This window comes from Myiozetetes cayanensis, unplaced genomic scaffold (genome assembly GCF_022539395.1).
Source record: "Myiozetetes cayanensis isolate MyiCay16 unplaced genomic scaffold, myiCay2020 scf6-25, whole genome shotgun sequence".
In the NCBI taxonomy this organism is placed as follows: domain Eukaryota; kingdom Metazoa; phylum Chordata; class Aves; order Passeriformes; family Tyrannidae; genus Myiozetetes; species Myiozetetes cayanensis.
In genome coordinates this window covers 21188613-21216083 of record NW_026087853.1, presented here as the reverse complement: position 1 = coordinate 21216083, position 27471 = coordinate 21188613, and the positions used below count along the sequence as shown (strand labels likewise).

General features: G+C 41.9%; 1 protein-coding gene across 2 annotated transcripts in view; it reads left to right on the top strand.

Moving 5' to 3' along the window:
- The first annotated feature begins 1536 nt into the window (after positions 1-1536).
- GPATCH2L (G-patch domain containing 2 like) overlaps positions 1537-27471 on the top strand; it is a 46557-nt gene continuing 20622 nt past the window's right edge. The window contains exons 1-8 of one of the 2 annotated variants that reach the window (XM_050335518.1): positions 1537-1587; positions 2470-3137; positions 9276-9340; positions 12731-12907; positions 13280-13359; positions 15417-15484; positions 16281-16320; positions 18382-18467. In XM_050335518.1, coding sequence (XP_050191475.1) covers positions 2479-3137; positions 9276-9340; positions 12731-12907; positions 13280-13359; positions 15417-15484; positions 16281-16320; positions 18382-18467 — 1175 coding nt within the window. In that variant the 5' untranslated portion in view covers positions 1537-1587; positions 2470-2478. Of the gene's footprint in view, positions 1588-2343; positions 2366-2469; positions 3138-9275; positions 9341-12730; positions 12908-13279; positions 13360-15416; positions 15485-16280; positions 16321-18381; positions 18468-27471 lie in introns of those variants that run through there. The other variant, XM_050335519.1, reaches the window with a different exon arrangement.

Genomic DNA, 27471 nt, shown 5'->3' with positions numbered 1-27471 from the left:
AGAAAGTAACTTTAATCAAGTCAGCTATTGGAAATGGGATACAAATTATCTACCTAATGACTATTTTTCTTCTTTTAATATTTCTTTTCCAAGGAAATTTGTTAGATAAATAAAAGGTAATGAAAATGTTAATATTACAGCTCAGACCAGCATAAAGGACTGGTTAGATAAACAGCACGTAGAAAACTCAGCAAAGCTAAACGAAGCTTGTCCTATTGGGGTGCAGGAATCAATGGCAAACTCAAGGATTCGGTTATTTTTGAAGTATCTTGACAAACTAGGGAGGGTGCCAGAGGACTGAGGAAAAGCAAGCGCCTTGCCAGTCTTTCGCAGGTCGGGGGAGCAGGGAGGAAGCAGTGATCTTGGCAATTACCGCCCTTTTAGAATTACTTCTGATCCTGGCAACACGATGGAATAAACGGAAGTGGGGGGAAAAAAGTAAAAATGCAAAGGGTAGGAGATTTATGAGCAATAAGAAGCAGCATGCATTTACAGAGAACAAATCACATTGAGACAAATCTGATTACTTTCTCGACTGGATTTACGAAATTAGTGAAGGGAATACTACAAAGTATGGACTTTTGCAAAACTTTTGGTATGCTGCCTCCTAAAACGCTACTTCAAAAACGAATCAGTATCGGCTTGAATGTGAGTGCAGATACCTGAGCTGCAAAAACAAACACCCCTCTCAAACAAAAAAACAACCAACCAACACAAACCTCCGAAAAATGTCTCCGAAACCAAAACAAACCGAAACCAAAACAAGCCAAAAACCAACAAGAACGACCCCCCCCAAAAAAACCCCCCAAAACAACAACAAAAAAACCACAAAAACCACCAAAACCAACAAAAACCCCAAACCAACCCAACCAACCAACCAAAAAAACCAACCCGCAAACAAACCCGAAGAAACATCATGAAAACTGAGAAATAAAAAGGACTGCTAAGCAAAACTGGATGGTGGAAGGGTCGCACCGAGCTTTATTCTGATGGCTGCTGGTGATACGTAAAATGGAATGGCAGGAATGGAATGGAATGGAATGGAATGGAATGGAATGGAATGGAATGGAACGGAATGGAATGGAATGGAATGGCAGGAAAAGAGATGCAAGGCTTAAGGAGAGGGGATTAACACTGAGAGGTTTAATTCAGGATATACACAATTAGCCAGCAGCGAAATGGAGGAGTTTGGGTACAGAGTTTATTGGTTGTCTATTAAAAATAAAATAAAATAACCAAGCAACTAGTGGGTAAGCATATGGGAAGGGCTGCGCCGTTAGCGGGTAATGGATCTGTAATGTCTCCACCAGCGGCGCCAACCGCATCGCAAACAAACAGAGGCGCAATGGACACTGGCCACCCGGGCTCGGAGGCGGGGCGGGGGCTGGGCTGGCCCGGCTGGGCTGGCCCGGCTGGGCTGGCCCGTCGCGGCCGCCAGGGCTCTGCGGGCTCGGTGCCGGCACTGCCGCCCCCCGCCCTGCCGGCGGACCCGCCCTGCGGGCGGGGCGGGCGGAGCGGGCGGAGGAAGTGGCCCGGGCAGGCCGGAAGCGGCGCTGACGAGGGGCTGGCGGAGCGGGGCGCTGGCAGGTGAGCGGGGCCAGGGGGCCTGGCGGGAGCCGAGGGGGACAGGGCGCTGAGGACAGTGTTCCCCGCGGGGCGGGAGCCTGTCGGGCAAAAGCAGCAGCTTCTCCCCAGAGGAGTGGGTCGGTGCGGCCGGGTCCCTGGCGACTAAGGGAGGCGGCCTGCGGCAGCGGGTGGTTCACCGGGATGGGGGTGCCTGTGTTTCTGAGCCCGGTGGGGAGAGAAATCCCACGTCTGCAAGGCACAGAGAGGGAGAGGGAGGTTGTGAGGAGAGGGATTTGCCCAGGACTTTGGGATTGGCACACTGGCAGCCCTGAGGTGGAAGGGATGGGATTTTTCGGCAGTAGGAGTTTGGGCTCGGTCTCGTACACCCTGTTATAAGGAGCACAGGGTCCCGCGCGCCTTGTTTTGCTGTTGAGTGATATTGGCCTGCAAACTACCTGTTTTACCATCTCTTTTACTCTCAGCTTTGCTGTTTGTCTCCTTTTTGGAAGATGCAATCTGTTTGTCGAGCAGGCTAATCCTTCTCTGTGGCTTAAGTACTCGAGGTAGCAGACTAGTTGCAGGCTTCCATACCCATAGGATGTGTAACAGAGCATTCTGTTTCAACACAAAAGATGCAACCTTAAGGCCTTTTCAGACACAGAGCACTTGACCCAACTGCTGCAGTAGCGAGATCTCTGCCACCAAGGTTAGAAGAGGGATTTAACCCTTGCAAAAGGAAGGAGTGTTAGCCCAAGAAGTGGTAGTTGTCCTGCATTGGCTCCTCCCAGGCAACTCTAAAGTAAGTGTCTAACTTAGTTACAAAGGCTATAGCATACTACAGTCCAGTGATATGTTGGTAGCAGTATTTGTCTGGTGGTAATTGTTTGCTGTCATTTTTCACAGGCGTTGCCAATGGATGAACTGGTGCATGACCTGGCCTCAGCCTTAGAGCAGACTTCAGAACAAAAGAAACTGGATGAGCTATGGGAAGAGATGGCACTAAGCCCACGGCAGCAGCGGCGTCAGCTCCGCAAGAGACGGGGTCGTAAGAGACGCTCAGACTTCACACATCAGGCAGAGCACGCCTGCTGCTACAGCGAGGCCTCGGAGTCCAGCTTGGACGAAGCTGTCAAGGATTGCCGTGAGGTGCTGACAGCTAATTTCAGTGACTCTGATGACATGGCAGTGGTCAAACGACACCCAACTCTTAGTGCCACCCTGAGGAGCAAACAGCACCTGTGGCATGAGTCAGACTCCTTTACAGAAAATGCACCCTGTCGACCTCTCAGGCGCCGAAGGAAAGTCAAACGTGTGACATCAGAGGTGGCTGCCAGTCTCCAGCAAAAGCTCAGGGTGTCAGAGTGGAACTGTGAGAGGGGCTGCAGGTTTAAGTCAGCCAAGAAACAGCGCCTTTCACGCTGGAAAGAAAATGCCCCTTGGACATCATCCAGTCATGGCCTTTGTGAATCAGGAGAGAACAGGCCCTTCCTCAGCAAAGGAGGAAGGAAGGAGCGGATGGAGTGTGAAGCTGATGATCAGAAACAGGGCTCAGATGAAAACATGTCAGAATGGTGAGATCTCAGTTTCTTCCCTATGTTAGTCAGATGGCTGCCTTGCTTGCAGCTGCTTGTAAATCCTGTGCCTTGCTTTTTGAAGTTCTTATCAAAATTATTCAGTGCTGCTCTCTTTTTGAAGAGGAGAAGTATCTCAGCTACTTCCAAACTGTAGATTCTTTCCAAGTCTTTCCTGTCAATGATGTATAATGTCCTGAGATGCTTCCTTGATAAGTTGAAAAGCTGATATGTTTCTGGCTCCTGTTACACAAGGAGTCCTCTGAAATGTATGTGGCCTTGCAGCTGCAAAGTGGCATGCTTGTGGCCTGTAATTTGGAGAGTAAATTCACTTGTGTGATTGATATGAACTGATCACAGTTTTTTGTTTTCAAAATTTACCATAAGCAGTAATAGAGAACAGATCAGACCTCCCATCATTACTGCTAGCCCTCTGTGCAGGTGCTGTGTGAACCTCAGTCTAAACATCTTGTTTGCAGTTCCACATCTCTGCTCTGATCTGGTCCTGAAAGGCTAGCTATAGGGAGAATGTAGTGAGCTGATGAAGACGTTGAGGAGAACTTGGCATTACTTACAGGATAAGCCTGTGTCTGGTGTGTCTTCATGTCCAGTTTTGGAGAACTTTGATGAATTTGTGTCAGAATTTCAGAAAGGATTAAAACGAGACATTTAAATGTCACGGTCTGAATTTAAAAAAAAAACTTGGGAGTTCAAAAAACTTGGGAAGTTTTTCCCTCGAGTGTGACTTTTATTCTTTTTGTAGAAGGTTTGGTGTTATAAAACTGCTTCTGTCTGAAGAGATTTTTCAGGTTAGAAGAAAAGTAACTGCTGAGAACCAAATGGAGGACATTTCTTAATTAATGGCATACAGAAAATGGATGTGATTGTTTATTTTCTAATTATCACTGTGTAAGAAGCAGCAGACATTGAGGAAACACGTAAAACAAAACAAAAAAAACCCATGAGATTTGGAACTCTACTGCAGGATATTTTGGAGGTCAAAGATTAAGTATGTTCGAAAGTGGGATGTGGAGCATAGATTTATCAGGATCTGTTAAACATTACAGCCCAGATGAAAGATCTGGCTCAGGAAGTCCTTAAACTGCTAACAGCTAGAAGCTGGAGGGGTATACAGAGGAGTCTGCATTTGTCATGTTCTCATGTTCTTTTCTTAGACCATCCACTGTAATAGGCCCTATCAGACAGAGGGCAGTGCATTTGGAAAGTATAACTGCTTGATCCAGTATGATTGTTCATATGCTAAGGTTCATTTAAGTGTTCTGACAGTCTAGGTCCTGCAGTTTATCAGAGTGGACAGGTGGCACTTCGTTATTACAGCTTCGTGGATAACAGCTGGAAGCACAAACTTCTCAATGGTATTTACTGGGACATTGTGAAGAGCTTAGGTTGTAATAAGTCCTCACTGTCCTGGTCCAGGGAACCTCCATTGCATTTTTACTGGGTTAGCTTAGTTTGTATGTAACTGTTACAGGCTGGAAGTAGCAAAGAAGTGGTCACTTTTTTCCTTTAAGAGTGGCTATTGTTGCTAAAAAGTGGGTGCAAAGTGTGTCTTTGCAAGAGATTTGTGGATGCCTTTTTGTTACTAGTTGTTAAAAGCAGTGTTATCTTTTCAGAGCTATTTGTTAGTATTCCAGGAAAAGAAATGTGCTGAGTAGCTCCTGAATGTTACATGTCAGTGGTGATGGACTGAGAGATACCCTTCCTTGATGAGGCAGTGATGGACAGTGTTCCTTGAGTTGTTTGGTGGGGTGCTTTTTGTGTTTGTTTGTTTTTTTTTCCCCCACCAGTCAGAGCCTGTTGCATCATGTCAGAGCTTTGTTCTCTCTCAGTTGTCCCTTGCTCTCAAACTAATTATTGTGCAAGTGTATGCACCAAGTGACACTTACCATCTGCTGCCAAATCCTTGGGATTCTCTCCAGAAAGCTAGGGCTTGGAATATTTGACCTCTGCCACACCGCATGTGTGATCTCTGCTATGACTCACTAGGGAGGGTCAAAGTGGGAGGGAGAAATACATAGAATCCTCTTCACTGAGGAGTATCCCTCATGGCAGTGAAGGATCATGCTTTGGTCTCTGCTGCTCTAAATATAGCACTTTGCTGCTAGCAGCAGAATGAAACTGGCTGCGCTTACCTCACTCCCACTGTCCTCTAGATGTTTTTTTCTGGTACAGTAAGAGAAGTACTTTGCACAGATGTATGACAAGGGCATATCCTGAGGAAGGGAGAAGAAAATTGGACGCCTAGGGGAGTGAATGGTGTGGTTGTCATCACAAGGAAATGTGACTGATGCTGCTTGCAGGACTTGGAAGCAATCTGTGGTGATCTGGTGATTTACAAAACTTTCATACTGAACTGGTTCACCACTGTTAACTCTAGCAGTAGGGAGTGTCACAAACACAACGGTTTTCAGGCAAACTAAGCAGTATATTGAGAATGGTTGTTTTTTTCACCTTCTTTTTCCTCCTCTCCACTGACACTTGCTTTTCTTTGTTATGCAGGAATGAACCTGCAAACGCTGAAATATCCAGTATTTTTCTCTGCTTTATAGAAGGCTTTTTATCCTAAGTTAGATCAAAACCCTGTTGTATTCAGTCGATACACTCCCATTCACTGAGAAAGTCTTGAATATGAATGCGTAACGAGGAGGTAGTTTTTTATAGTTTGCTCGTGGGACTGCTCCCAGTCTTTTCCTGGAGGAAGATGAGCTGCAGTGTTACGATTCAACATGTGCATGAAATGAAATCTTTGAAATTGTTTGCCAAACGTGGCAAGAGGTGAACACAAATTGTGAGAAGGAAGGATGTGCAAGAACATGATGAGGAAATGATGATGGTTTTGATTGGGTAATGACACGACTCAATGTCTGATCTATAAATAATTGTGGAAACAACAGAGGAAGCAAGTGGTTTAAGTAGTCATTTGTATATTTGTACAAAGGTGACAGTTAACTGCTAAGACTGTTAGAAGCAGCGTGCCCTTCTGTCCCTTAATGCTTTGAGATTCCCTGCAGCCATAATAAAGCAAAGGCAAATTATATATTGAGTGCTGAAGTTCTTTCTCGTGTTGGTACTTCCAGGTCTGGGTTTGGTTTGAGGGCAGAACAAATCATAGTACAAGAGCTGTCTGAAAAAATCACTTTCAGTGGTGTGCTTACTAGTGAATGATGGGCAGTTGCTCTCATCTGTTTTCAACTGCCAGAACTTTTAGTGTGACTTTTTCGAACTGGGGATTCTACTGGCCCAGCAATGCTGTGAGATTTTACTGGTTTAATGCTGATGTGTTTGTTGTGGATTAAACTGGATAGGCAGCTCAGCCCCACATAGCTGCCTGCTCACTCCCATGCAGTGGGATGGAAGAGAGAAATGGAGGAGTAAAAGTGAGAAAACACACAGGTTGAGGTAAAGTCGGTTTAGTAGGTAAAGCAAAAGCTATGTGCACAAGCAAAGCAAGATAAGAAATTACCTACTATCAGCAGGCAACTGCTTCTGCCATTTCCAGGAATGCAGAACTCCATCATTTGTAACAGTTATTTGGCAACACAAATGCCATAATTCCAAATGTCCCCTGATTCCTCCTTCTTTTTCCCAGTTTTTATTTCTGAGCATTACACCATATGGTATGGAATATTCCTGTATTCAGCTGGGGTCAGCTGTCACATCTGTGTCCCTTCCCAGCTCACTGGTGGGGCAGTGTGAGAAACAGAGACAGCACTGGCACTGTGTAAGCACTGCTCAGCAATAATTAAAACATCAGTGTTACCAGCATTAGTTTGATCACAAATCTAAAACATACAACCACAGAGCTACTAGGAGAAATATTTAACTCTATGCCAGCTGAATCACTACAATATTCTGGCCTGAGAGTGTAACCATCGCTCATCCTGGGTGTGCAGTTAAGTTGCTTTACCCTTTGGAAGGGAGCTGTTTTGATGACAGCCTGCAGTGGCATTCAAGAGTCTGGCTAAGCTGATGAATTGGAGGCCGGTTTCTCCATAAAGAAAAAATTCCTCTCTCTTGGAAGGCAAGTGACAAAGACAGAGTGTTCAGCTTCCCCTCCTTCTCCAGCCCAGCCTGACCTTCTGCAGCCCCTCGGTGCCTCTTGTTTTCTTATTTTTATAGAAAATCAATATCCCTTCTGACACAAACAATAGCTCAGGCAAAAGAATAAATGGGGGAAACCTGAGATCTCTGTCCATCACCTCTCACTTTAACTCCCCCAAACTATTTAATTATAAGCATGCTTTGCTCCAGGTGTTTCTGACAGTGAAATTGCTAAATGAGGACCATTTTAACCAAAGATTGGGTGATCAATAACACTCTATAGCAGTAGCTTGTTGGATCAATAGCATTCATTATTTCATGGTTAAGGTAAGTAGCCTCCTTTGCAAGTGGAGGTCATTAATCAGTGCTTACTGGACCTGCAGAAAAGCTTGTGTAGGAGTCTAGTTTGTGTTCAGCCCTGCAGTGTAAAAGGGGTGGTGAAGAGGATGAGATCCCCGAAAGTTTGTTCCAGTAAAGCACTGGCACTGATGCTTATCTATAAGGAATTGAAGAGCTCTCCATGCAACAGGATGCTTTAAGTACTGTTAATGTGATCTGGAATCTTGACAATGCTTTTTCCTTTCTCAGGCACCTTTCCTCTGAGGATGCTAAAACCCTCATGAAGCAGTCACTTGGTCCTCACATCTGCAGCTTATGAGGACTGTTAATCCAAGCTATCAAAAGGGAAAGCAGACACGCTAAGAGATTGGCCCAGGGTCATACAGTGAGTTGGTAGGAGAGCTAGGAATGAAACAATTAATTCATGGTTTTCAGTCCTTGGCCTTAATTGCTATGGTGTATATGTGGGAGGGTGAAAGAATGGCCAAGCTTTGTAATGGGTTAATTTGGAACTTGATAATAACTTAAATACCGAAATGTGAGAATGATATACAATTTGTTCATCTTTTAAGTATAAATGGCTCTTACAGAATGATGAAGATGCAGAGTTTGTATATATCCAGCATGATGAGTTGACTTGGCTGTGCTTTAGGGTGCCTTTTCTAAGAGCAACAATAAGGTCACAGAATGGTGTTTTTATTGTGTGCCTGCAGTTCTTTGGGGTGACATATTTTGTGGTCCCTCATCATTCTGCCTTTTGAACCAAGGGGTTTCCAGTTCATACTGCTGTCTAGTATGATTGAGTTTCCCTGGAGAAGAGGGATCCAGAGACACTTTCAAACAGCATGCCTAGAAGGGATATTAATTCTAGTGCTGAGGTACACCACACGTTTGCATCTAAGATCTTAGTGCTACAGGAGTAGGCAATAAGTAGTTTCTGCTTGTCCTGGTATGTCTTGGCTAAATTGAAGGAAGTACGACCTGAAGTGTCCAAGGATTGATTTAATATCAGCATTGAAGCCATCAAATACTTGATATTGACGTGAGCATGTACTTCTACTATGTACATTCATCCAGCTCTACAGTCATTTAATGGCTTTCTACACATTAATTATTAGCTTTATTCTTTTGTTCAAGAATTAAGAGTCTCCCTTAACTGCTTCAGTAAATGCAAAGTGTGCTATAATAAGGTTGCATTCAGCAGCAGCAAGTCGTGCTGTGCTAAGGTATTTAGCTGAAGAGTTGTAAATATACCAACTGTTCTTCACTCCAAACAGAATAAAAGTTGCTGTTGAAGGAAGGGTTTGTGTATCATTGTAACATTTTTGAGAAAAAGGAATCTCAAGTAGAGAACTTCAGAGGGTTTTCAGTAGCTGTTAAGTGACCCAAGGACAGAGTTTTTAACTGCACTTAATTTCCTGGTGAGTATTCCAGACAATGTCATAGTTAGGTTATTAATTCTAGTACCCGAGGCAAATGCCATTGTATTAATTACTTTTTGATAACTTAGAACTAAACTGGATACAGGACTCTACTCTTTCTCAAGTGATGCAGCATTGCTAGGTTATAACAGAAAGCAGTTAATGTAGAGCGAGTCATGTATCTGAAATGCAATTTTCTGAGACGTGTAAAGTGTTTTGGTCTTGCAGAAGCTAGTAGAATGTAGTAAAGTGGTTTTTGTTTTGTGCCTGCCACAGTTGTAACCATGTGGTTTTTTATTTTGTTTTTTTGTTCCAGTGAAACCAGCAGTGTATGCAGCAGCAGTGATACTGGCCTGTTTACCAATGATGAGGGCCGCCAAGGTAACAACTGTTTTGTGGTTTTCCTTCTGTGCTGCTGGGGAATTTTTCTTCCTTTCTTTACAAGTACAAAGAAAGGTCTATGTTTAAAGAGGGACAAAGAGGGAAGTGTGGGAGAAAAGCCAGTGTCAGGGAGGGGCTAGAAGTTAAAAAAGAGATGAGGGCTGCAAAAATGTGATTTTGATAACAGTACACTCTTCCTGCTGAAATACTTTGTATATCAGATCCACAATATTTGCAATATAAGAAGCTATTATTACGAAAAGGTACAGAAGTACAAGGGGAATTTGAGAGCTCATAATGGAAGAACACAGCTTATGATTTGTTTCTATAGGTATCTTAGTTGTTGTCCACACACCATTAGTGACTGAATCTGTTAGTTGTTTTCTCTTTGGGTAGGAAGAGATGTGGAAAAAAAAAATTACTTTATACTGATAAGTCACCTAATTGTGCTAAGAAGATGACAGTAATACATGATTGGTTTTATTTCTTTAAATACATGTACTTCCCTTGCCCTTGTGTGCATTAGTTGAACCTAGTATTTTCAATGCCTGTCATAGAAATTATTTCTTAGGAGTTTTGAGTGTGAAGTGTAATCTGGTTTTATTTATCAGTGACAGCACAGTGTCCAGTTTATGGAGATATGGCAGAAATAAGTATGAAATACATTGTACTAGGCATATAGGCACTCAGGACTATATTTGGAGCATGTGGACTGTGACCCTAGAGACCTGCAATTCTGTGCACTCAGATTCTGTTACATTTACCAAGCTAAGATTTGGATGAAATCTCTTCTGGGAATATACACGTGCTAAGGAAAGTAGCATCAGTAGCTCAGTAGAAATGCTGCTTCCAGTAGCTTGTTACTGTCCCGGGTATCTGTGAGTGAGGCAACACAATGATAGCAAATATGCTTACGTGTTTTCTGATGATATTTTAGGCTGTAGGGTCAATCTGATCTCCATGGCTATAATTAGGGATTTCAAATATCAACTTTGACCTTTGCTGAAAAATAACTGTTTCCAGCCTCTGGTTCTTCAAAAGCAACAGAAAAGTAAAATTTTTTTGTCTTCTCTTTTTACTGATGGCTGTTCAGGGGGGAGCTGAAATCAGTGAGCACTTGTATATCAGTTGATAAAGCAGAGTGGTGACTGAAGTATTTTACTTCATCACCCAAGGCAAGATTGATGTAGACCGGATACTCTCTATATATACTTGTCTATATGCTTGCTCTATATACTTGCCTGGTTTTATAATCTGTTTTAGACATTAACTTTTGGCTGCTACTAGAAGTAGTACTCAATATACAAGAACATGTAGAAATGCAACTTAGATAAATTAATAAAATCCAATTACAGCCTTACCTGTTTAGGTACTAGGAGAGATTTGGCATCCTAGTCTTCAGGTCTCTATCTATTTAAACAGTTTATACTGTGATAGCTTTCTGGCCAAGATATGTTAACCGTTAGTTTAAAAGGGTTAAAAAATATTCTTGCACTTTCAGGCTAAATAAGAAATATTTCTTTCCCTTTTTTTTTTAATTTGGAGTATTTTTATTTATAAAGTAAATAAAAAAACAACAGGTCTGTATGGTTAGTGAGATGGGGAGAGCACAAAATTACTTTCGTCACAGATCATCTTCTTAGAAATAGTTTTCTAGTACAATTCCAAACTGAATAATGGGAAATTTAAGTTAGCAGCATACTTAAATTAATGTATTTTTTCCCTTCCTTCTTTTGAAGTTACATCATGTAATATTTTTGCTATTGCTAATTAAATGAGTTATCTTTGCAATTACACATACCAGCACACTCCTATGAACAGAGAATGGTCCTAGTTTATAATTTGATTGTAGGGTGGGTTTTTTGTTTTGTATTTGTTACATGCATTGGGATCTCTCACAGTGAAAATTACTGCATATGATCCTGATTGTTAAAGTTTGTCTCATGAAATATGAAAGTAGGGATTTGAGATATGACACTGCACTATGCTCATAGACCCAAAACTGTAAGGGATAGTTTTGCACAAATTATGACCACTCAGAAGAACTATGCAACACTACTTAATTTTAGTTTACCAGGAGGTGCAGAAGGATGTTTATATTTTAAGATATAAGTGGTAGGTCAACTGATATATCACAGAAATAAAAAGCAATGTCAGAGCTTTGGGCTGAAATGCTCTGTCTGCCCTACCTGTTGCAGATTGGAGTTGGTTTTGTGTGTTGCTGCTTCTGTTATGTGCAAGATTGCAGCATTCGTACTAGGATGAGATTTTCTTACTTTCTTGTACTGTTGGATTTGTTTGTTTGTTTGTATTATTTTAGGGGGTGTGCATGTTTTTTTTTTTCTTTCTCTTTTTTCTTTTTTTTTCTGGCAAGATGTGTGGGCAGGCATAATAGACTTTGGTCAGGAGTAATGTAACTTGGTGAGGAAAGGAGAGTAAGTGGGGATGCCTCAGCTGAGACTTAATGGTAGGTAAATGAGAGTTTTTCCTAAGTCAGCTGTGTTAGTTTTTTAAGGCAAGATGAAGGACCTTTCAATTACATAGGACTGTTTGTTAGTGGGCTACTCAAAAGTTACGTGTATCAGGTTCTTTGCCTTTCTCCTCCTTTTTTCATACACTGCTCATGGGCTACCACTCTTGGGGAGTTTCTGGCCTGACAGATTTACTATGAGTGGTGTCTGATGCTGTTCAGTTTTAGACTGCAGCTGCGTTAATTAGTGACACAGCTTTATGGAGACTTTTGTCATGACTTCTGTTGCTGCTGCTTGTGTTTTGCAGAGTGTTTGTAGTTCTGACAGATTCTAAGAAATTTTGATTGAGAGGAACTCACAGCATGGTTAGTGCTTACACTCAGAGTGACCATTTCTGATAGTTATGTGTTTTTCTCTTAGCTTCTGTCTTAGGAGAGTAGGGATCTTTCTCATCAGTGAGTATGCTGCTTTTGCTTACTCTGTGAGCCTGGTCTTTTCCTCTTGTGAAATCTCTCCTGTGACTGCCTATAGCGTGTGCCAAATGATTGGCCTCTACCACTGTCACAGTAATTACTTCAGAGAAAGAGCTCTGCATAAGACATCACACAACACTGAACTAAGGTTGATGAGATGCAGTAGCAACAGAGTGCTAAAGCTGCCCTAGGCAGGTCTATAAAGAGGACTTTGTTCTATAGGGAAATTCTGTAGACTGATGAGTTGGATAGTTTAAAGCATTTAGAGAGGCCCCATAGTTACTGAGTATCATTGAAACAGAATACAAATATGAGGTACTTCAGGAAGGAATTCCTAATGAGACTTCAGCTGTTTCACATCCAAGTATTCCTATTTGCAATATTTTGAGGGATTGTCATAGGGCACATTGATGTTTTTTGTGGCTAATTCCATCCTGTTTCTTTAGGAGATGATGAGCAAAGTGATTGGTTTTATGAAGGAGAATGTGTTCCAGGATTCACTGTCCCCAACCTTCTTCCTAAGTGGGGTGCTGAACACCGATCTGAAGTGGAGAGGATTGACTCAGGCCTGGACAAGCTCTCAGTTTCCACGTTCCTTTTGCCCTCACGGCCAGCTCAGAGAGGTGAGATCCATCAGGAATGCCATGTGTTTGAGAACTTCTTCTGTGATGGGAGGAGTAGGTTCCATTTGTAGGTGTTACTTTTAAACTGGTATTGGTGATCTGTTTTGGATTTTTTTCATGATCCAGTTAAAAAAAGTTGCACTATTGGAGAGTTTACTGTAATACTCCTACCAGCTGCCCACATTCTTGAGTCTTCTTTTTTAAAAAATAAGGATTTTATTTGATTTGTGGATAAATTGGCAAATCTACACCTTTGAGACTGGAAAACAATAAGCAGAGGATTTGATTACTGAACTAATGATTTTTCCTGGTGGTTTTGTCAGGAAGAATCGTCTGTGTTCATTGCTCAGTTTTTCTGGGTTTGGTTTTCAGGATTTCATGCTCGCCTGAATCGCCTTCCAGGAGCTGCTGCCCGATGTCTCCGAAAAGGTCGGAGGAGGCTTGTTGGCAAGGTATGCCCTTTTAAAGATGATAATTTTGTATTTCCAATACTGATCAGTCTTGAAGTACTATTCTAAGGTATCATGGAAATTGTCTTCTGCAGAAAGTGGCCCTGTAAATTTTTTGTTTCGTGTATTGTTTGATTTGTTTAACTGCTTTGGCTCTCAGAAATTGATTGAGTGACTAAGTGGATTTTAAGGCATGTTTGGGGTGGCAAAGACAGTCGATGAGCACTGAAACGAGTATGAAAGGAGGCCTGAAGGTGAATGAGAGAGTAAATAACAAGAGCATTTAGACAGAACGTAGGGGGAAATGGTGATAGCATGAGACTTGTGCATGCTCATCTGAGACTACAAGGGCAGAGAGGTGGCTCAAAGGTGAAGGAAGGCCAAATTTTAGATAGGGAAGCTGACTGATATTAATAGCAGCAAAGGAAGGTGGTTTTAGTGGTGGCATTTGTAGTGGGGTGACAGAAGAATAAAAGAGTATATGCAGTAATGTAGACAAAGCTACCCAAAGCCACTGACTAGTGTTATCATATGTAGGGCAACCAACATACAAAATGTTTTTCTAAAGGAATAAGCAATACTCTACAGATGACTGTTTAAAAGGAGGGATACATTTGTTTGGGTCTGCATCATGGAGCATTGACTGCTGTGTTTTGTTGTAAAGAAGTTTCTGAGAAGGAAGGTGTTGGCTGTGTTTGGCTTGTCTCTTGCAATGTGCTTTGTGCTTTTGAAAATATTGGCATAAGTTCTGAGCTGAGTGGCCATAGAATCTGCTAGCAAGGTGTGTTAGAGGGGCCTAGGGTCTAGAGGAGTGTGACAGTTGCCTTCAGTTCAGTTATACTTGGAAGATCCTTGTTTGCCCCTTCTTTCTTCCCCTCACCTTGCTTAGTTGTAACCAGTGTTTAAAATGCAAATCCTCAGCTGGCAAGAGACTGGTTTTGGGTAGGGTTCCTCAGGCCACCTGCAAGTGGCTGGGCCTGGCGGCACACCTCTAATGATCCAAATGAGAAGGATAATATTTACTTGTTTAATTCATCTTCATCACCTTAAAGGGATCTTTGTCATTTGCAGCGGAGGTCACTGCTCCCCCTTCCCCATCTCTCGAAATTGTAATCATAAATAATGAGTTTCATTCAGAGCTCCCCGCCAGCGAGCTGCTAATTACCAAAAGTACGGCTTGTAATTTACACAGTAATAAACCGTAAATTTAAACATTATGGCACTTTAAGTTAATAATTTTCCTACTGTAACAAATAGCCCATCTTTCACCCCTGCTGCTACAACTGCCCCCAAACTTTGAGTGTGTTTTGCCTATGTACCTGGCACAAATGAACCATACCTGTGAAAGACTTTTACCCTCATTTTCAGCCCCTTGCTGCAAAGTATACTTCCTTCTTGAAGGGAGTTGCTATGCAGATATGAACAGCTGGTGCTTCAGGCTGTGTGTGTACGTGTATGCCAGCATCAAGCACATACACAGGGCAGCGTCTCACAGGAAGCAACATGCTCCCAGAGCAAGTCCTTTCTTCTAGGATCTACCTCCTTTTAGCTGCTAGAGGTCCTGCTGCTGAATCGCTGCTTTCAGAAAGGGCAGAAGCTTTGTGCTTTTGCTCCTTATTTTATTTATCTGTGCTTGGTGAATCCCTGCTGTTAGTGGAAGAGTGTAGTGTCCTGTCACTCAGCCTGTTTCTGGCCCAGCTGATCCTGACTGCCTGGAAAGAAGCACTTCTGAGCCATTTTTCCTGCTCTTAACTGTATTGTTGTGCTGCATATTTTGTACTAGTCCAGTTCTTTCTGTGCTCCTGTGCGAGCAAATATCATCCCTAAAATAACAAAAACCAAGCCTCACAAATAAAACTAAACGATTTTCTGTGATTCTAATTAGTTAAATTGGCTCAGCTTAGGTTCTAAAAGGAAAGAGTGAATGTGTTTAGCTGAGAGTGGGCTGGTAAGGAAAGGATGTGACCCAGGGGGGTACGATTTGTTCTTAGTGGCAGCAGCAAGCTATTATGTCTGCTCACTAAGAGAGTTTGCAATCTTTACCTGTCTTTGTGTTTCAGGAGACCTCCATGAGCAATCTGGGCACCGAGAGGCTAGGTCATATTGTTAGTGATCCGCGCCAGAAAGAGTAAGGCCCTTAACAGCTGTTGTAGAGGGGACCTTTGGGAGGGGACGAAGAACTATAGGGTCCCCTTCCCTCCTGGGACTGAAGGGAATGAAGAGCTGGGTAGTAACTTAAGCATAACCTATGGAATGGGAGACAGTACTCTACTGATGGCTTCTCTGTTTTCTTACTTGAAATTGCTGCCCCAGTGTGTGGACACTGCTCAAATGTCCTTTTGTTTACAGCCAGCTTTTTCTTTCCTCCTCCCTTATTATGTTCCATAACTGCAGATCTTTTGCATGGTAAGAGGAGACTAAGCCCTATATGTTAATTTTTTTTAATGCTTTGGTGTGGAGTCACACTATGGGTGCATACCCAGATTGGAGAAATCATGCTGACAAGGCAGCCATGAAATTGCTTTCTCTTTCTTTGTTGTTCTGTCTCCTTCCCCAGTTAGTGTATTTAAATTGTAGTCATAATTGTACATAAATTGAGCAACTGGAAATAGTCATGGTGCCTATCCCTTGATATCCCTGGAATGCTATTCTTGCTGGGGAATGGGTAGGTAAGGATGGTACCTCTTGAGTGCAGTGCAATGGGTTCAGCCTTCACCAGCTGTTGATATCTAGGTTTCTTCCTTGGCTTTGAAATTTCTTGTTTTCAATATGAGTCCTGATGATGTTTAATCTTTTTCCTTCTCCCTCCATCTTTGTTCTTCCCTTCCCCTTCTCTTCTTATCCCCAACCCTCCTTTTTTTCCCCCCCATGTTTGTTCACTGGCATTGCTTCCACCTGTTCTTTCGACTCTGCCCTCCTTCCAGTTTTTGGTTACCATCCATGGGGAAGAGAAATCGCAACCAGGTAAGCTGACTCTGCTCTTCCTTTTTTATTTTCTTGGTTTCCTTCTCTCTAGAAAGATAACTGTGCTGGCTTCTGATTTCCCACACATTGTGACCTGTGCACACGAGGTAAGGCAGCCCTGTCCCTTTTCATTTTGTTAACTGATGTGTCTTCTGGGCTTTGAACACAACCCATTTCTCAGGCATTATACTGTCTATTTAAACTGAACTCCTTCTGTTTATCTCCCTGTTTTAGGTCAGTGTAGGCCTTCTTCTCTGACAGTAAGTGGGAGGAAAAATGCTTTCTGACAGGAGGAGCTTTGGCCTCTCAAAATTCCATAAGAATTGGAACATTTTTCTTTTTTTAAATGCTTTGTTTTGCCTTTTTTGGCTCAGGCTTCTACTTGATAGTCTCATCAACAGAGAAGGTTAAAAATGGTAAGCTTAAATGGTGCAGTTAAATAGCAACTGTAACAGGAAAATGTAAGAGGTGATAAGCAAGAAAAATAGGCATTCTTGTAACTGAAACTCTTGTGTATGCACTTTTACATTCTCCAGTAAGTCTTTCTTAGCTTCAGCGCTAGGAGGCTTTTTTACTTAAGATATAAGAGCTCAGGTTCTTAATAGCAGAAAGCAAAAAGGATCTTCACTTTGAGCAGCCGTTTTGTAACAGTGTTCCTGGCCATGCACGCTCCTTTCTATTCCTCTGCGGATTGTTTTATGGTTGGTGAGCACTAGGACTGAAATCTGTTTTCCTGTTCAGGTGACTACAAATACATACATGGCAAGAAATAATTTTCAGGCCTTTGTACAGCTGTGTATTTTCCATTAACAGGAATATTTCACATGCTGTTTTTATATTGCTAAAGATAAGAATGATAACTATGTAGAGCTTTAAAATGACCAAAATAAATTACTTTTGTTTTTCTTAAATGAACTTGAATCAGCTACAGAGCATTCCTGGCAAGTCTCCCTGCTGTGCAGTGGCAGTGTTACTTCACTGACAGTAAACTAACAGTCCCACTTAAGGAGGAGCTCCCTGATGGCAGTAGCTTTGTGATACATCTTGTTTCTCAGAAAGGTTTAGGGTAAAGGCCTAGTACTGAGTCCTGGAGTTCAGATAGCTTATATGATGAGTCCTGCTACAGCTGTAGATTGTTCATTTGTTCTTATTTAAGAATACATCATTATCCTAGTAATACAAGAAAAGTGTTCTGGAGATTGGTGTAGCACTTTGGAAACCAGATGGAAATGAATTTCCTGCTTGAGGTGTGAATTATAAAGAGGAGATGCTGAATAGAAGTGTAATGCAGATACCCCAGAGAAACTACCACTCTAAACCTTCTATTTACATATTGAGCAAAGTTTGCTCCGTGCATTGATTGACCAGATTATTCCATTCTGTCCTGGCTATTGTATCTTTTACAACAAACTATCTTGTGCAGATTTGATGCCTTCAGGATTTGTCTAATGTGTGTCTAACAAAGGATCTTAGATTAGGCTGATTAGCAGTATTTCAGGAGTTTGTTTTAAGCAGTTTGCAAAGGCAGCTTGTGAGGTCAGTTGGGAGTGGAAGGGGCAGCTCACTTGCTGTGCAATGAATTGGGAGCTATTTGTGAACTGAACCTGGTGGACCTGAGTATTCTAGAGGTCTGTTTCAGTGATACATACAGCCATAGGGAATATGGGAACTGCTCTGTGGGAAGTTCTGTGCTTGCACCATTCGTAACAGTGACTTTTCTTTCTACAATGTGAAGGTAGACAAGAGGCTTTCTGAAAGAGAAGCAAACATTTTGCTCAAGGCGTGCAGCAGTAGAGCACTTATGCTCTTAGTCAACCAGCATTTTTAATAAAGTGAGTTGAAAGAGGAGTGTGCTAAGGCTGTCTGTTGTGAGATTTTCTGTTGCCCCCTTTGTGTTAGCCTTTTGTCTGAAGTGAGAGTCTGTTCTCATCTAGTTTCACCCCTTGAGGTGTTGGAAAGGTCTCCTTTGTGTGAACAACTGTAGGGAATAGATTTGAGCAACTGTATCTGGAGACTATTTCTTTTAACAGTTTGCTTAAATAAAATCTCTTGACTTTCCAGTTCAATCCATTATCTCCTCTGTACTCTCTGGATGTGCTTGCTGATGCTTCCCACCGAAGATGCTCACCAGCACACTGCACTGCCAGGTAACTCCCCTGCTCTGCTCTGTTGTCTCACTTCCCTCTCATAGGTGTTTTTCAGTAGTACTGTGTGGTCTTGTGGTGGGTTGACCTTGGATGAACACCAGGTGCCCACCCAGCCACTCTACCAGTCCCCTTCCCAACCGGACAGGGGAGAGTCTAAGCTGGGAAAACAACTCGTGGGTTGGGATAATGCAGTTTATTTAAAGCAAAAGCGAAGGAGAAGCTTGCGCGTGCAAAAGTGAAGCGAAGTGAAAGATAGCACGGTGTATTCTCTACTTCCCATGGGCAGCGATGGTCGGCCACTCCCGAGCAGCAGAGCTTCAGCACGTGTGATGGTTCCTCAGCTGGCTACCACTGGAGACAATGAATGCCTGCCTTCCTGCTCCTTGCCTTAGCTTTTTTATCTGACATCATATGGTCTGGAATATCCCTTTGGTCAGTTTGGGTCAGCTGGCCTACTTGTGTTCCCTCCCAGTGTCTTGCCCTCGATTGAGAAAGGAACATCACAGTGCTGATGCTGTGCTCAGCAGTAGCTAAAACACCAGTGTGTTATCAAAACCCTTCTAGGCACCAGTGTGCCTAGGCACAGCACTGTGAGGGCCACTGTGGGGAAATGAACTCCAGCTCAGCCAGACCCAATACAGGTCAGAACAATACTCATGGACCTTACTGTAAGTTAACATGCTTTTCCTGTGTTCAAACTTAGCATAAAACCTACTGATGCAGTTTATTTGAGAGTCTCAATAACCTAAGTGCTTATAGTATATGAAACAGTGTACGACAGACAGGCAGGTTATTTAGAAACAACTGTAATCTGTTCTGGAATGTGCAGTGAGTTGCTGCAAGACTGCTGTATAGGTACAAATGGGCATAGTATCGTTGTCCACTATTAGAATCAGAAGAAGATGAAAGGGAAAGTGCTGACAAGCTCAGGTGGGTGACATGCTGAGGCGTTTTGGTATCCTGAGTGTCTAAAATAGACTCTCTGAGCAGATTCAGAACTCACCTGAGGTGACCTCTAATGGTTTGATATCTCTCTCTCTTGCTATAGCTGAAATTTAGATCTGGTCTGGCCAAAGTTAAGTATATTTGAGTCTGCATAGTTGGGGCTAATATACTATTCAGACACCTTCTGCTGACTAATCTTAAATTAAATTCATGTGTTGGCCTTAGAGGTGACTCCTGTTCTTGTGCTGCAGGTGACTATCTAAAGGTAAGGTGCCCTTGAGCTCTTTCCTCATGCACATAGACAAAGCCTTGCTTTGGGCACAGTTCTGCATATGTGCTTGTACGAGGGACCAAAACTGAAAGAAACGTCTGGACTCTCAGCTTCATGGCTTTCTTTTCTTGTTAATTAGCAAATAGAGCATGAAAAATGTACTAAGGTTGTATGTGTCTGAACGGAAGCTTGGCACCCACCCAACAAAGCCTCTCCTCCCACTGGCTTCTGCAGGGAATTTTGCGATGTCGCACCATGACCTCATGCTGCTGTAGCCAGCATGTTAAAGCTGGAAAGGGGGAGGGAGGAAGAAATCAGCTCTTAAATGTTCCACTGGACAAGAATAAAAAGAATTCAGAAGATTGTGCATCAGCAAATTGGTTCCTTTCTGTGCTTTTGCCCCACTCTGGGGATGTTTTCTGCCTGTGAAGCAAGAAAATTGATTGGTTCTTCATTTTCAGCTAGCATTACCTTTCTTGTGCCTCCAGTGTTTTACTTGGGGGTCTATAGGAGTTTGTCTTCCAGAAAGGAGAGCTGGACAAATCCTGCTTGCAAATTCAAACTGGGCAAAATCTCTGCCTTTATGATGATTACTGAAGGCCCTTTCCAAATCCAGTCTGTTTCCAAAGGGATTTCTAAACCTAGCTACTATTTTAGTGTCAAATGTGCTCAAGAACCTTTATAGGAGAAAGAAATAGGAAAAGAATGAATGTGTTTTGTGGCCCCATGTATATGGCAAGGATTGAACTCTTTGGTACAAGGTGCTTTCTTTATGTAAAGATGCTGCTGAGGGCACAAAATGAAATGGTTCCTTCACAGAAATGTTTCCTTGAGAGTAGTTTTTCTTCAGGTGCTTTACACAGCAAACCTACTACTTAGTAGTCCTATTCCTTACAGGAGGTTCAGGTGATCTCTAAGCTCTGTTTAGCTGTTGCCCCAGTTAACATCTCCCTCTTTTGCCATGGACGGAATCCATTTCAGTAGTTGTGCTTTAGGAAACTGAAACAGCTTGCACCTCATCCTGGAGAAACTATACTCAGAAGTTTGTCAGAATGGGATGTGTGTGTGTGGGAAGCCAATCCCCTGAAATAATATGAAATGCATTAGAGAAGAAATTGTCTTGCTGTTGTGGATATCCAGTATCTTCAACCTGATGCCCACTGTGCCATGCAAAATTGCTTCTCTCTGGTTAGCTTCTGCAATCACCAAGTGTGTCCAAAGGAACATTCCCAGGTGGAGTCTTTCTCTGCTGTGGAAATGTTTTCTTTGTTTCAAGGGTGGATTTTGGTGCAGTTTGTCTGGAGGGCTGGTACCCCAGTGCTTTGTTTAAGTAGAGCTGAAGACCAGAATACAGAGCCCAGTTGGGGGTGTTCAAGAAAGGCTTGCCAGTGTCAAGGAGGAGGTTCTATGTGGAGGATTCCTTGGGAAGTCTTATTTGAAAGGCTGTATAAATTGTACACTACCAAGATTACCTTTCTTGATTTATGTCTGTGATGAGATTTCATTCAAAGTGTATGCACAGCACTGGGAATTTCACACCCATCATTAGAAGCCGTTTTGTGTGTGTGGTGACTGTTATCATTAGTGGTATAATTTTATTTTGTGAAGCAAGGAGAGTTTCCTGCTTTCTTGCAGTCCTCCCAAGGGATGGCTGGTGTATTAATTTGCTGTATTGCCTCCTGGCTGTTCCCAGACTGTTTTTCCTCTTCATCATGGAATTTTTAATGGCCCTGCTGCCTCTCGGGAGGCATGCAAGGAAGAGTACCTCAGGGATGTCTTCTTTTTTTCACATGCCTATAATTACTCTCCTTTAAGAGCACAAAGCGTTTGCTAATCATGTCTTGTCTGTTAAGGTTTCGACTTCATGATGCAGGCTGTTAAAAGCAAGCAAGTAGAGACTTGCATGCGCAAATGATCCTTTCCCTCCTTCCCCTCTGCCCATTTGCCTCTCTGGGAGAAAGAGTGGTCTGAAAAGAATTTTCTTCTCGAACTCCTACTTAAGAGGGTTTTGTATAGGCTGAAGTTGAATACCTAATTAGATTTTGGTTATTCAGTGGTTTTGTTGGTGGGAAGATGTTATAGGTTATGAGTTGATGGAATGTTATTGCCTTGAGGCAGGGTAAGAGTTTCAGAAGAGCCTAGAACCAATAGTCCCTTCAATTTGAGCCTGAATGGCAGGCAGAATAAGAAAGGAAGGTAGAAGATAAATTGTTCCTAATGCCATTTATATTTGTCTAGCCTTGAAAATAGGATTATGGGTGGTGAAAAATGCAATTAAATGTTCCCACTGCAGGTCATAGGACCTCGGATGGCAGGTAGATGTTGGAGACTGAAGAACTGTATTAGACATTTGAACACTACAGACAATGAAAATTGTTTTGCATGTACTCTCAGTTAATATTAACTGTAAATCTAGAGTTTAATTTGATTTAGAAGTAAATCTGTTATCTTGCCTGAAACAAGGGATAAAGATGTAGAGGGATGAGTGATCTTCTCATAAACTGCCAGTTGCTCCATACCATGGGTTTGGTGTTGCTGTTAAATTGAACAGACTTGAACGTCTCAAATTCCAGTTCCAGCTCTAGAAATATGCTCGTGAAAGTAACTCTTGATCTGTCACTTCTGTATCTGTGCAGAGATCTTGCTGTTTCTGCCTCTTACCCAAGCGTGTGGAAATACAGGGGTTGCCTGCAATGTCAAGGCTTTTCTGAGACAGCTGAAGGAGTGAAAAAGTGTTCACAATTTCATACTTTCCCATTTGACCAGGAAGTATCCAGTTCATTCCATGGAACCTATCCACACATCTTTATCTTTCTTTTCGTTAAGGAACATGCTTTATGTAAAAATGTCTGCGTCAACTGCTTTAGGCATCTTTCTATTTTTTTTTTAACTCCTTTTCCATTTAGTTAGAGAACTTTCATGTCTTCCTTTGCTAAAGCCTGCCTAATATTCCAATTGGGGATATAACTGAATTCTTCTGACAGGCATGCAATGAACAGCAGCTATCAACCTAGTGTCACATGCAGTTGTCTGAGGCCTAATGCTCCCATTTTGGTGAATCCTAATTCTCTGGAGTGAAAAATAAATTCCCCTTGGCTTCAGAAATTTTTTTACTTGCTATTTCAAATCTATGTACTCAGCAGGTCTGGCAAATATTAGGAGTCTTCCTGTCACAGATATTGTGTGATTCAGTGTGAAAATAGAGAATATAATATATGGGATCAAATAATCTCTGCTTAGAATGCTTACATGGAAAACAAGAGGAAAATGTGTTCACTTGCATTTGCCACACACGGGCTTTTAGGGTTGGAATTGCCACATCATTACAGTGCTTACTTGGGGAACAGACCACTGCTGTTCAAGACCTGTAAGATTTGTGCGATTTAAGAAGTGAGCAGATCTTTTAGTGATTTTGGAATATGAAAATGTGCTCTAGAAGCTTTCCCATGAGGCACTGCAGGGCATAGGAGACTGCTGAGCACAGGGAATATCTACAGTGAGATGTGATGGCAAGAACCACTTGCACACAAAGCTCCCATGGGTGAGCAACTTGTATGGATTTACACATGTTATGTGCAGATCAGACTTTGGTGCCCAGCTGGCTCCTGTAGTCAAAGAGGAGGAAAAATTCTGCTTTTACTATTAATTTTGTGAAACCACCATCAACAGCCTCAGGTAACACCTGAGGGCTTAGAGAAAGAGCCTTTCATTTGGCCTGTGTTTGCTGGGAATATAGCATCACAACACCAACAGCTGAGTTGTTGGGAGTTTTAGTAGCAGTATCCTTGTTAGAAGGCAGTTTCTATTAATATTCACTTTAACATGAGGATAACATCCCTTGTTTGTGTAATAGTAGACTAATGTCTGCCTCCCACCTTTACTACAAAGTCCACATGCTTTGCTTCATCTAAGGATTGGGTTAGAACAAAGAGTATAAGCAGACAAACTGAATGATGTGAGATTGAAGCAAGAGGCATACACCCACAAGTGTGCAATGTGCCTTCTGCCTCCAAGAAGACCACAGACTGCCACATTTAGTTTGGTAGGGCCTTTTCAGAGGCCTTCCTTTGTGAGATCAAGGTGGTTTTTACTCTGGACTTTGAGTGGACATCACACTACAATTTAGACTTCACAGATAGTGAAGGTTTCAGGGGCCTGATGGTGTTCGGTAAAGTTTTTTGTGGTCTGGTGTCTGCTTGTGCTCTGTATTGTCTCCACAGACTGTATTGCCAGTCCTAATTTTCTGTTGAAATCCGGTGGTAGATGTAAAATAGTGGCAAGTTCCAGCACATGGTGACTTTGAATTGTAGAAGTGAGATAGGAGTCCTGTGTATGCAGCTACCTTTAATTAAAAAAAAATATAAATAAAGTCATAGAATAAATATGTGGAAAAGAAAAGAAAGGAAGCATTACTTCAGACACATTAGAGACTACCATGAATTTCAGCTTTCTGCATAGCAAAGCCTGTTTTTTCTCCAGCGTGACCTGCATGCAGAATTGGGTACTATAAGTACTATGTTAAAAACAAGAGATAAATCCATATTTCCTGAATAATTCCTTTAGCTTGTGATTACAAAAAATATTATCACTGTCAAAAAGACACTATAGACTTTTCATATAAAGCCATTTTTCCTATACATATGTAATTTTTCATTTACTAACTCCTGGCAGTGAGGGACTGCGGTGTGAGTTGAATATATTACAGCCATCAACACAGCTGCACTTTGCGTCCTGCTTTGTCTCTCCAAGTGTGTTCTCCTTTTTCTCTTCCCAGGTTAGAATTTCAGTCTTCTCTACATTGTCAACTAGGTTTTCATATTAGTCTCTGGTCACCCGGCAATTCCATCTGTGATTAAGCACTGCAGCTTTGTTTTTTTCTTGTGATCAATCTGCCATAGTCCAAAAGAAACCAGGGAATTATTTTCTCATTACTGTTTATGCAACATAAAAGAAAGTATGGAAGTCTAGCAGAAGAGATTGAAAGCTGGTAAGGATGGAGTAAGTGCTATTCTAGTTTGTCAGTTTAGGCCCAGATCTCTTATCATCCCACAAGGCTCTGGTCTCAAACTTCTTCACAGAGGGTGTTGTGACAGTGCACAAATATGCATTTTCTTTCTACCTTTCCTGTTCTATTCTACTTCAGAGTAATTTTTAACTGTTCAGAAGAGTTGTTAAAATTCATCTTTGGAAGAGAACTAATTCATCACTGCAACTTGTCAGTGATATTTTCACATTTTATAGTTCAGCCTGTCCACTGCTGTGTTGGGTGCTCTGCATACCCATGACTTGACTTGCATGGCAGTGCTGTCTGTAGGAGTCTGCTGTTAAAATGGGATTCACTAATTCTATTATCTTATTGATACAACACCTCTATACTAGCAAACTAGTGATTAGAAATTTAGATTGAAAAGTGTACTATCTACCAAAAATGTGTATATTTCATAAATTATACCTCAGTCGTCTTTTCTGTCCATATCTTAATGAGGACTATCATCTCTGCATGCAGTCTTCTGCTCTTTTTTCTCCCACAGTTCTTACCACCTGGAGATTCCCTGTATGCAGATTTATGGTGCCTGTAAAGTGCACCAACCACTTGAAACTGACACTTTTACCACCGGGTCAGTCAGAGCCAGTGAGTAATCAATAGGTTCCTGATTTACTAACTGAAGTGTGGGTGATCAATAAGGGATAAACCTGAATGAAATACATATTACAGAGACAATTTATGACCTCTGAGCCTTTGTGTGTTAGAGGCTGGGCTACTAGATACAACATCCTTGCTAGCAGTCTCCAGCTGGAGCATGATTTCCCTTTACTTTCACTACAAGAAGGGATTTTTAGATTCTTCTGTTTTCATTTTTCCTTTTTTTTAACGCCCTGTGTAATTATCAGGTAAGGATAGATGTGGTTTGAGCATGTAACTGAGAGCCAAGAGCTCTTACTCAAAACCTAACTGTAATATTTGTGAACTGGGAAAAATTGCATAAAGTCTCTTGGAAATGATAGAGCATGATTCTCTCCTAGACTGTAGTGATTCTCCACCAAGGATCAGATGGCTAATGTTCGTGTAAATTAGTAAAATTAAAAAGAGAACATTTTTATTATTATTATTTAAAATTAGTTGGATTATTGTATATAATGATGTATTCATCTAGTTAGTAATCTAATACTGTGTCACTGATGTAAAATAAAAAACCTGAATCTTTTCCTTAGGATATGTGTGCTTAGATGTTTCATGGTATAGCTATGCTAAAATACTATATAGCTGTTATTATAGTCATGTACGAAAGCAGTTTTTAGGATATGCAAAGTCACTTAAAGGTTATTTGGTTTGGTGTACAAACACAGGATTTGAATATAGGTGTGCCGGTATTTTTGAAAGCATTTCACGGAATAACAGAATCATTTACGTTGGAAGAGACCTTCTGAGATCATTGAGTCTAACCTTTGATCACCACCTTGTCATCTAGACTGTGGCACTAAGTGTCACATCCAGACGTTTCTTGAACCATCTCCAGGGATGGTGACTCCACCACCTCCCTAAGCAGTCTATTCCAGTGTTTAACAACTCTTTTCTTGAAGAAATTCCTCCTGATATCCAACCTGAGCTTCCCCATGCACAGCTTGAAACTGCACTCTCTTGTCCTGCCACTAGGTTCCTGGGAGAAGAGGCTGACCCCAACCTGTCTACAACGTCCTTTCAGGTAGTTGTAGAGAGCAATAAGGTCTCCCCTGAGCCTCCTTTTCTCCAGGCTAAACAACCCCAGCTCCCTCAGCTGCGCCTCACAGGACTTACCCTCCAGTCCCTTCACCAGCTCTGTTGCCCTTCTCTGGACACACTCCAGCACCTCAATGTCTTTCTTGTAGTGAGGGGCCAAAAACTGAACATAAGACTAGAGATGCAGCCTTACCAAGTACAGGGAGACGATTCCTTCCCTAGTCTTGCTCTCCACACTATTCTTGATCCAAGCCAGGATGTCATTGGCCTTCCTGGCCACCTGGGCACACTGTTGGCTCACGTTCAGTGGCTGTCAACCAGCATGCCCAGGTCCTTTTCTGCTGTGCAGCTTTCCAGCCACTCTGCCCCAGCCTGTAGTGCTGTGGGGGATTATTGTGGCAAGAGTGAAGGACCTGACACTTGTTGAACCTCAGGCCACTGTCCTTGCCCCATCGATCCAGTCTATCCAGGTCCCTCTGCAGAGCCTTCCTACCTTCCAGCAGGTCAGTACTCCCACTGAACTTAGTGTTATCTGCGAGTTTACTGAGGGTACGTTTGATCCCCTCAGGAGACTTCTTTGTTTGTATTAATGTGTGTTCCCAAATTTGAAAAATTGGCTGTCAGTGAAGCTTAGCACAGTTTAAAAATTTTTGTTCCTTAATGTCAGATTTAGAGGACAGATCTTGTAGACTTCTTGTAGAACTTTTGAATTTTACTTGAGAAGACAGAAGGGTAGATATTTCTTTTATTTTGTGGTTGTGCATTTGTTGCAGGTAAGTAGGTAGATGCAGCAGCATTCAAACAATTTATAGACTGGACTGGCATGGGAATTTTTTTTTGCTCTCTACACTGTATAGATATAACAGCACACTTTGGTTTTGCATAAAGTCAGCATCTAAAATATAGATATTCTGAATATGCTCTATGGGGTTTGGGTTTTTTTTTTAATTGATTTTGACATGGAAATAAAAACCCATTAACTTTTCCTTTTGTTATCTGTAAAAGATTTCAGTACTTGATAAAAGTGTTTGTTAAACTTTCAGGATTAAAAAAAAAATCAAAATAACAAG